Below are 11,296 nucleotides of genomic sequence, written 5' to 3' on the forward strand. Positions count from 1 at the left end.
GGAGAGAGTGTCAGACCTGAGTCAGGAAGACTCATCTTCCTGAGTTCAAATCCAGCCTCAGGCATTTACTAGGCTGTGTGACTCTGGGTGAGTCACTTAACTCTGAGCAGTTTCCTCATCTGTCAAATGAGCTGAAGAAGGAAATGGCAAACCACTCTAGTATCTTTTACCACAAGAAACTCAAATGGGGTCATGGAGAGTCCAACATGACTGAAAATGACTGAAACAACAAAAAACTCTCAAAAGACCATCTACCACTACTAGCAAGATCTTGAATTGCATCTGTGAAAGGAGCATCCCCTGTAATGAAACGCCAGGACCTTTAAGTATTTAAGTGGGTAGTCTTGACCCATGGCTTCAGTCTGCTGAGAACTTTTTGAAGGTGGTCTTGGTAGCATAATAGATAAACTAGGTCATGTAAAAATTTCAAAAGTGCAAGAAAATCTCTCCGCAGCATTTATTTTATAGCTACTTTGAAAAAGTGAAAATCCTACAACTTATCTTTTTTTATTGTTTCTTAAAAACAACCAAAGAAAATGAAATTAAATTTCAGATCCATGATTCTATGAAAAGTCCAGTCCCTGAAAGAATCTTAACATTGTAATATGTCATAAAATAAATTAAATGTCCAAAATGATACATTTTCATTACCACTCAATAATTCATTAAGCATTTATTGAGTATTTAGTAAGGGCAAAGGACTGGTCAAACACGTATTTTCTGTTTTATATAGAATATGAGAGGCAGGATAGCATAATGCATATAGGAACCATCTTGGAATCAGGAAGAGTCAGGTTCAAGTCTTCCCTTTACCACATGCTCTAATTGTATGACTACAATACTTCAACTTCTCAGTGTCCCTGAAAACTCTCTCAGACTGTTACAGAAGGGAATCTGCACTGGAAAGAATTTCCACACTGGGAGTATCCTAAAATTTGGGACTTAGACTGATACAATCATAAAATCATAGATCTAGAAGATGGAAGGGACCTCAAAGACCATATAATCTAGTCTCCTCATATTATAATTGAGAAAACTGAAGCCCAGGGAGGTTAAACACATTGCTCAATGTTACATAAGTAATAATCATCTCAGACCCACAATTCCAAATTCCAGAGTCAATATTCTTTCCATGTCACTACATAGGTTTGGACAAATAAAAAAATAAGGAACATGATGCTTGAAATGTAGTTTTGGGAATTCAAACTAAAATGGGATTATTCCCATCATTATCCCAATTTGGATATCTGTAACACTCTCTCCGTCTCCTGCCCATAACTCCTTGCCTCAGAAAAGAGTACATACTTTTATAGATAAGAATATACTTGGAATCTAGAATTTAAGTGGAAGGATCCTTAAGGTTCTTAATCCAAGAGCCCTTAAGCCTTTTTTGTGTCATGGATCCATCCCTTTGACAATCCAGTGAAGTCTATGGACTCCTCTGAATGATGTTTTTAAAAACATAAACTGGAATACATATAAGTACAAAAAAAATTAATCATATCAAAATATAGTATCAGAACTGTTTTAAAAAACAAACAAACAAACCAAGTTTATGGGCCCTGGTTTAAGAGTCCCCTGATCTAGTCACACACCCTCATTTTACATATAACACATACCATTTCATAGCACATGTACAACCATCCTCCCCTAGGTTCCAGTCAACTATATGGTATTTCCAGGGCTACTTCTGGGCACATAGTGACCCAGTTCTCAGGGAAATTGGTGTTGTAGTTTGACATGGTGTATCCCAGAGATCTTCTTTGGTCACACTCTCACCTCATGACAACAGTGGGTGGGATGGGGTGCCGCATCTGTTAAAAGGAGGCAGCTTCTGACTGTCATTCTCATAATTGTGGTTCTCCATGTCACAGACTCCAGTGAGGGCTAAGTGTCCTTCTCTATAAAGGTGTCATGGCAATCATATCCATGTAGCAGCAAGTGCTGGGAGGCCAAACTAGGTGAGCTCACACCCAAGTCTCTGGCAGTCCTTTCTTTTGTGTTTTCTTTCCTTATGCAGTTGACTTTGTAAGCTCAAAAGTTCTGGAGATCTGCAAGTGATGTGGCAGCATCACCTGCCAGAGGATACTGACTGCAGAAGCAGCAAGAGGGGGTTGTTATCAAGGGATGCTTCTAAAGAGAAACGGTGGCCACTGGAAAGAAGAATGGCCCAAGCCCAGCTGTGTTCTCCAGAAATATGGTGGAGCAGTGCAGCGCTGAGGTGAAAGGAAAATGGACTAAGAAGCAGTACTGCAAACTGTTTTGTGTCTTAATAAGGTTTAAACATTAGCCTTCCAGTCGATTGTAACCACAGGTTGAAGTCGAATTACTGAATCTTTTTTAATTTTATTAATTTTATTAATACCTGTTATCATTCTTCTACACTTAGCACTTCTCTTTGTGCAGAAATAAAACCATTCTATGCCTAATTAATTTTGGGTGCTAAGTAGTAGATAGAGTGCTGGGCCTCGGGAAGATAGTCTTCTCGAGTTCAAATCTGGCCTTAGACACTTACTAGCTGTGTGACCCAGGGCAAGTCACTTAACCTGTTTACCTCAGTTTCCTCATCTGTAAAATGAGCTGGAGAAGGAAATAGCAAACCACTCCAGTATTTTTGCCAAGAAAACCCCAAAATGGGGTCATCAGGAGCCAGACATGACAAGAATGACTCAGCAACACCACCAACACAAATAGCACCTACCTCCCAGGGTTGTTGTGAGAATCAAATAAGACAATAGGTGCTTAGCATAGTGCCTGGCACATAGTAGGCCCTTAGTAAATGCTTGTTTCCTTCCTTTGCTTCCCCTCTTTTTGCAAAGCCCCTTGCACTTGTGCACCATAAGTAAAATCAGCCCTGGAATGGGTTGGAAGGAGGCGTTAATGAGCCAATAAGTTAAAAAGATGGAAGACTTAATCCACTCAAGAGAGCCTCCCTGGTGCTGAACCCAGTCTACAAACCATAATGACTGGCACAGAACAGGGTGTGGTGCTAGACCCAGACCTAGTGGGTTATCTGTTCTAGTTATAGATTAGCAAAATAAGGCCCAAAGAGATGAAATGACTTCCCTAAAGTTACACAGGAACTTTTAATGACAGAACCAAGGCTAGAATCCAGTTTTCCTAACTCCAAATGCAATATTCTTCCCACTCTATTATGTTGCCTCTACACATGGAAGCCAGGGTGGAAAGGACACTTGATTTGTAATCAAAGGACTGAAGTTTGAATCTCAGCTTTGCTATCACTCCCTCCATGATCCCGGGAAGGCCACTCTGCTTTTGCTAGATCTTAGTTTTCTAACTTCTGGGTTTAGGTTACATGACTTCTAGCTATAAAGTCCCTTCAGCTCTGGTGTTTCCTATTAAGAAAGACCATAGTCCATTACCTCTCTAGGTAAAAACGGTACAGCTTGTTCACTGTAGGGCAAAATATCTAAGCACAACTCGAGTGTGTGAATTCCTCTCACTATAGCGCTATTCTGACTTTGTCCCAACTTGGGGATTGGGGGAGGGCAGCAACAGAGGTAAGGTGAGTGGTTGGGGTTTCATTTTAAACAAAGTATGATAAATTTTAGCTGTTTGTCAATGCCTACAACACTACCACAATCTACTTACTTTTCCTCTCAAAGAAGGAAATCTAACTGTGACACAACCCAACTCCCAAGATTTCATCTATACTTCTTACTTCCCTTGATTGCCTTTATTTTTTCCTTATACATAGACATTGGATCAAAGATTTAGAGCTGAAAAGGAATTCAAAGGACATCCTAGTGCAACCTTTTCATTTTACAGATGAAGAAACTGAAGCCCATAGTAAGGTAATTACATGCCCACATTCACTCAGATAGTATCAGAGCCAGAATTCAAATCCAAGTCTTTTGACTCCAAATACAGGATTTTCCCCACAATATCACACAAGCCTCTGTCTTTCTCTACTTCAGTGAAAAACATTGCTTGCAAAAACTATGTAGTTAAATCAACATATTTTAGTGAGCCATATAACATGCCTAAAGCCTGCTGCAGGTAAAACTGTAAAAACAGGGTTTTCCATCATCCATATCTTCTTACCCAAATTCAATGCATCCTCATCTTCAGTACTCCCCACACTATTAGATTATTCAGTCATTTTTCGATGGTGTACAAACTCTTTGTGACCCCATTTGGGGTTTTCTTGGTAGGGATTCTGAAATGGTTTGCCTTTTCCTTCTAGCTCATTTGACAGATGAGAAAACTGAGGCAAACAGGTTGAGAGACTAACTGAGGGTCACACAGCTAGTAAATGTCTGGGGCCATATTTGAACTCAGGAAGATGAGTCTGACTCCAGGCCACATAATTTATCCACTGTGCTACCTAGCTATCCCTTTCCCCTACAATACTGCCCCTTAATCAGGGGCCAGTGCCTTGTAAGTATGGGTATGAGTGCAGTGGATAGGGTATGGGGCCTGGGAGGGCCTGAGTTCAAATCCAGCCTCAGACACTTATTATTTGTATAACCCTAGCCTAGGCAAATCAATTAATCTGTTTGCCTCAGCTTCCTCATGTGTTAAATGAGGATAATAATAGCTTCTACCTCCCAGGGTTGTTGAGAGGATCAAAAGAGATATTAATTGTAAAACACTTAGCACGGTGCCTGGCACGTAAGTGCTATGAAAATGTTAGCTATTACTATAGCTGAGCTCAGAGTCAAATGCCTTAGGCAGAGTTATTGCTTCTCCTATCAAAAATGGCCTATCCTAACTTTGCATAAGATTTCAAATGGGTCAATTGAGTTTGTTTAACATTTTTTCCTTTATTACAGGAAAGGTTTACTGGTGGGGTAAAAAGGTGAAAGATATATATTTGGAAGAAACTGTGATTAAAAACAAAAGAGCAATAAAACAAAAGTCTCCTTTATCCCAACCTCGCATTTTATCTCTATAGTCTATAGTTTACATGATATATTATATATAATTTATATTATATAACTTACATTATATAAAATCTATATATATAATTTATAGTCTTATAATCTCTAATAAAGGGGCAACTAGGTGACACAGTGGATAGAGTGCCAGGCCTGGAATCAGAAAGACCTGAGTTCAAATCCAACCTTAGACACTTACTAGCTGCGTGATCCTGGGCAAATCACTTAACCCTGTTTGTCTCAGTTTACTCATCTATAAAATGAACTGAAGAAGGAAAAGACAAAGCATTCCAGTATCTTTGTCAAGAAAACCCCAAATGGGGCTACAAAGAGTTGAATACAACTGAAAGACCAAATAGTAAAAAAATTCTCTAATAAACTAAACTAGGCTCAGTTGTCAGTGACTTAATATGTTTTCCCCTCACATTGGCATTCACACTTTTAAAAGAGGTTACTGCAGACAAATTTAAAAACTGTGAAGTCCAGTGAGGAAGATTTTAGAGGGGAGGTGATACATTCATCAGTACCCCTCAGATCAGATTGCATGGAGTCACAGTTTTTAGATCGGGGAGGCACCTTAGAGATCATGCAATCTGACAATGCCATTGTATGATAAGAAGCTGAGGCCCAGAACAGTGCAATGTCTAGTCTACAGTCAGATAGATACGTTACTAGCAAAACCAAGAACCAGATCCTCTGATTCCAAATTCAGTACACTTGCCATTAGGTAGGCAACCATCAATAAAGCCCTGAATAAATTTCTCTGTCAGATCTGACAATCAATGTTTTTATCACTAAGATCAGGCAGAAACACCAATTAATAGTAAAATTTCTGAGTGAGAGAAGAAAAAAATAAGCTGCAGAAATCTATACATGTCTGGCAAATAACAAACACCTTTCACACTCACAAAGCCCTGGCAGAGTGCAAAGAATGCCAGGCAATATTTGACAGCTTCAAAATACTTTCCAATAGCATTGAGGATAATCAAACCACATCACTGCAAAAGATGAAGAAATTGCTCCAAGTACCTGTCAAACATTCAAATACTTTCATTTGTCATGGTGTCAGCTACTGCACAGATTTCTCAATTTTTTCTTTCTTCATTTATATGCACAGCTTTTGTGGGTGTGCGTTCTTCATGCCCCAAACAAAGAGTAGAAATAGTTCTTTGAACTTATAAAGCATTTAGAGGTTTAACCAACATTAGCTCATTAGCTCTTAGCCCTATAGGTGGATAGGCAGTTGTTAAGACCAGCATTTTGACATAGGTTGACCAAAAAACAAAGATGCCTTCAAAAAAGTCATGGAGCAAGATTGAGCCAAGCCAGGAATAGATGTTTGTGTCCATCCAGACCACCATACCACATCAATATCTCTTTTACATGCTCAGATTCCCATTTACTGGTTTGCTCTCTATCTTCCCATTCCATTCAAAATGCCTCCTTGGTCTGAGGTCGGCAAAATCCTTTCATGAGGACATTCCTAAAGAAATTTTGAAAGAACAAGTACTGCAACCAGATTTCTTGCTGTTTGTTTCTCAGTACAAGATACTTTAACCAAGGAATAGAACCAGGCTTCCTCTCAATGGTGGAATTCCAACGGTCAGAACGGAATGGAGGCAGGGGTAAAGACAAGGAGAGAGGGGTAAATGGAGGGAGAGAGGGGGGTAAGGAGAGAAAGGGGGGGAGGAAAGAAGGATAGGGGAAGGGAAAGAGAAAGGGAAGGAGAGAGGCAAAGATTGAGAGACAAGGAAAGAGAAAGAGAGACAGACAGAGATAGACAGAGACAGAGAAAGAGAGAGGGTGAGGAGGGAGAGATTGGGGGTGGAGAGAGAGAGACAGAGAACAGGAGAGTCCCATAACCACATTGTTCATGCCACAGTTTCTTCCTGAAAATTTTATTTGCTTCTTTCTATGAGTTTCCCTGACTGGAAGAATATTGGCCTCAGGCAGTTAGGAAATATCATAATAAATCTCTGTGGCTAATTTTTGAATAACAAACTGAAAAAAATGGACTAGAGACTTGATCATACCTGACCCCGTTTTCCTCCACAAAGAGCCTTATGAAGCAGCCCAGTGTGTTACCCACACGTTTCTGTATGAGAAAACAGAGTAAGGATTCCACAATGCCCATTCGATGCATCTAGTCAGACCACAGATTTATTAATGCCTGTCTCCTAACTCTGTGGACAATATCGGGAGAAAAACTGTTTCAATGACCTCTACTTTGGTTGCCCAATACAAAACCTTGGAAGATACTCTAAAGTAAAGTGATTGACCACTTAGAAATCCTTTTTGCCTTTGGTTGAAACATAAGTTTCTCTCAGATAAAATACAAGTAGCATCAGTTCCCATTTACTGAGCAACCATGTAAAAGGGCAAGTGAAGAATGTTACTACCAGCTGAGACTGAAGGGTAAGAGGTTCCATGGGAAAGAGAGGTCAATGGGCAGAGAATGCTCGTGCTCGTCAAAAGAAGAGTTGAAAGACAACTGTATTTTCAGAATCTCTGTTTAAAGGAATTCAAAGACAGCCAGATCATCAGCACACCATCCTCTACTACCCTGGAGGCATCTCAGGTTTAATACCAATGCAAAGAGGCCTGCTACTTCTTACAACACCCCCACCACCAGCCGTACTGTGTGACATCTGGGTTTTCCCTAGAGTCTTGATTTGATCTGTCCTGACTCCCCTGATGATCTTCTGAAAGATGATGAGATCACAGATTGAGAAGCTCCTAGGGCTTCAAACTATAAATAATGTAAAAAACAGAACTCCTAATACATTAAAGAACACACACTGTCTTAGAACCATAGGAGAGTCCCACTGACATGCAGAAGGTAAAGTATAATAGCATTTAATCTATTCCTTTGACCAAAGTTCATTTCTAAAATTATATGTCATTCAAATGAGTTGCTAAGTGACTAATTGAATATTAATATTTATTTTAAAAAAACAATTTGTACCCACCTATCTTCTTTGTTTTCTCCCAAAAAAGGGGGTCTGGGGGGGACAGAGAGGCTATTTCATTAAACTACCACATCCCCCATGATTAGGAATAAATAATGCTTTTGAAGATTTGGGAAAACAAGTTTTTTTTTCATAATATCACTGCTCAGGCCCAGTGGGACATAAAAAACCCAGAAATGTTTTCAAATGTTATTTCTCAAACAATATGTGTAATTATTTACATGTTTTTCCTGCCTCCCCCAAAAAGAATAAAAAGATATGTTCTGACCTTGTAGAGCATGCGTCCTCCTTTTGCTGTCTCTCAGTCAGAGACACAGTGAGTCCCTAATCTTGATATAGACGGCAAAATCTGTCTCCACAGTAGATGATTCCTGTCAGTTACTCTTAACTCTTAGCATTATCTCAGTCCATGAAAAGGAAACTGGTGCTTATGTGTTATCCGGGGACGCTAAAGTGGTCAGTGGCAAAGGAAGAGACCTCCTCTTTTTTTTTCTTCTTTCAGTTACCTCCCAACAATTTCACTCCCTTCCTTTCTGGATTTGAATCATTTTGTCACTGCATGAAAAGGAAATAGAGTCTGAGGATAGAGCAGTGAGAGACCCTTGGAGTAGACATAGGAGACAAATAATCTGACCAGGCTTCCGCTTGGTTTGAAAGGATCAGAACTCTGAGGGGCGAGGCAAGAGAGCAGCCCAACAGGATGTGTGTGGCCAGAGTTCCTGGCATGGAGTCTAGGCTTTCATGTTTATTTTTGGGTATGTTTTTCTTAGCCTCTTGATGCAATTTTCTGGGCTAGGAAATAACCTTAAAAAAGCCCAAAGATGCTTAGGCATTTGCCATAGGAAGGAAGATGGCTTTTCAATCTATAGCTACTATATCCTCCAGCTTACATATCATGATACTGGCTCATATGTGAATACTGCAAGTGGACTACCTGTCAGCAATCAGGCTGATCAATCCTTGTCTATAAGTAGAAAAAATGCAGGACTTGTCTCATTCTTTTTCCTTGCATCCCAACTACTTAGCACAGTGCCAAGTACACAGCAGATGCTTAAAACGCATTGATTGATTGAAGGTCTACTACTAGCAATATAATTGTGAGGTTAGCGGCAATTGTCAAAAGCACATTAAACAAAACAATGAACCCCTCAAGTACTTTTGAAAAATTTCTTAGTTTAAGAATATGACTTTGAAAGATAGAGAAAGGTAACGGAACTAGTCCCTTTAAGGCAGGAGCAGATGTTTTTTAGAAACATAATTCCAAATGGATTGTTAAAGAGTGTTGGGGAAGACTAGACTCCTTTCCCTGAAGATTACTTTCTTTAACAAAAATTCCTTTTTGTATTAACTGCTTCAGGTTATCTGGGTTCAATCCCTGCCTCTGACACATACTGTATGTGTGACTCTGACCGTGTCACTTAACATCTCAGGTACCAGGGTAGCTAGGACTATAAATTGCAGGGAAGGTGCCAACCTATATTGATAATGGAAGTCCCTCACCAGGAGCTCCCTGTATTGATGAAATGACAGGTTTAAAAAAAAACCTAGTTTTAAAAAAAATCTAGTTTGAAAAAAATGTGTGTATGTATGTTTTCTGTAGCAAATGACTACTCATACAGCATTTTCAGACTTCTGTAAGGTTATTTATGTGTTTGTCATGTCACCAAGCATTTGTGCTTAAGTACTTATTATGTGCCAGACATTGTGCTAAGTATTGAGAAAATAAATACAACCTGTCCTCAAGAAGCTTACATTCTAATGGGGGAAGAAAACACATAAAAGGAATTTGAAAATCAATGGGGTTTGGATGGGAAGAAGGTACCCAAGTGGCGACATGGTGGACAGAAAAGTTTATTGAATCAGAAGTGGAGCCCGAAGAAGACTAGAGCAGATGTGACTGGCCTAGGCACTTTCTTTAAAATGGAGGTTCCTAGAGGAAATCGAAGAGGTAGGAGCTACAATGGTGGAGCAGTCTTCCAGGTGAGTGAGGCTGCTGTGGTACAGTCAAGAAAGAAATCCAGAAAGAGATGAAGGAATGTGTGTGTATGTGTGTGTGAGTGTGTGTGTATATGTGTGTGTTCATATGTAAACTTTAAAAGAATGTATCCATTTTAAAAGGGTACGTTATGGTAAAGGTTTCAGTGCTAATACTGCTCACCTATTCCTTTCTTCACTCAAAAAGCATTTTTCTGCTGTTGAGTCATTTCAGTCAGATCCGACTCTTTGTAACCCCATTTGGGGTACAAACGATGCTGGCAAAGATACTGGAGTGGTTTGCTTTTTCCTTCTCCAGCTTATTTGACTAATGAGGAAACAGATAAGCAAGGTTAAGTGACTTGCCCAGGGTCACATAGCTTGTGAGTGTCTGAGGCCAGATGTGAACTCAGGTCTTCCTGACTCCAGGCCCTGTGCTCTATCCACTGTGCCACTCAGCTGCCCCTACTAACTACATGGCGAACATTGTGCTAGGCACTGAGGATACAAAGAAAAAAATTCAACACATCTGCTCTCAAGAAGCTTACGTTCTATTAAGGGGTGCAGAACACTGACAAATTAAATTCTAAGTAATTTTTTTCTGGTCAGGGAGCAGCTCTAATGACTGAAAGGCCTCTAAAGGAGCTGGCATCTTGAGATAAACTTTGAAGAAATTAGGGATCCCAAACGATAATGGCAGGGAGAGAGGGCATTCCAGGCCTAGGTGACAGACTACACAGAGCCACAGAAGGAGAAGGTGGCATGTTTTGTACGTGGAACAAAAGCTAAGTCAATTTGACTGGACCATATATAGTGTGTGAAGGAATAAGTCTAGAGAGGGGGACAACTAGGTGGCACAGTGGATAGAGCACTGGCTCTGGAGTCAGGAGGATCTGAGTTCAAATGTGGCCTCAGATATATAATACTCACTAGCTGTGTTACTCTGGGCAAGTCACTTAACCCCATTGCCTAGCCAAAACAAAAAAAAATGTCTAGAAAGGAAAGCTGGGGCTGATCGTAGACGACTTAAAATGACAAATAGAAGAGCTTGTATCTTATCTTAAAGGCAATAGGGAACCATTGGAGCTTCTTGCATGGGGGAATGAAAACATCAAGCCTGTGCCTTAGGAGTACCAGTTGTCAGCTAGGATGGATGAATTAAAGAAGGGAGAATCCTCAGACAGGGCATCCAGTTAGGAGGCAAAAGCAATAGTAAGGTAAGAGTTGATGAGGGGCTAAATTAGGGGGATAGCCATGGAGTAAAATGAATGGGATGAATGTGAGAGATGTTGCTGAGGCAAAATTGGCAAGACTGGATAAAAGATTGGATATGAGGGATAAGGAGAGTGACGCATTGAGAATGGCTCTCAGGTTGTGAAAAATCAGACAGGATTCCTATATTCAAAGCACTGGGAGCATAAGACAAATAGATTTCTCCAAGGCCATAGACTC

The 11,296-nt window shown here is 40.0% G+C and overlaps 1 protein-coding gene across 1 annotated transcript in view; it reads right to left on the bottom strand.

Moving 5' to 3' along the window:
* Nucleotides 1–8,432, bottom strand: part of RAPGEF4 (Rap guanine nucleotide exchange factor 4) — a 256,826-nt gene extending 248,394 nt beyond the window's left edge. The window contains exon 1 of the mRNA XM_027866117.1: nucleotides 8,139–8,432. Within this exon, the coding sequence (XP_027721918.1) occupies nucleotides 8,139–8,150 (12 nt within the window). The 5' untranslated portion in view covers nucleotides 8,151–8,432. The remainder of the gene's footprint in view (nucleotides 1–8,138) is intronic.
* Nucleotides 8,433–11,296: the final 2,864 nt, after the last annotated feature.

Source organism: Vombatus ursinus, unplaced genomic scaffold, assembly GCF_900497805.2.
Source record: "Vombatus ursinus unplaced genomic scaffold, bare-nosed wombat genome assembly UNPS02014779.1, whole genome shotgun sequence".
NCBI lineage: Eukaryota > Metazoa > Chordata > Mammalia > Diprotodontia > Vombatidae > Vombatus > Vombatus ursinus.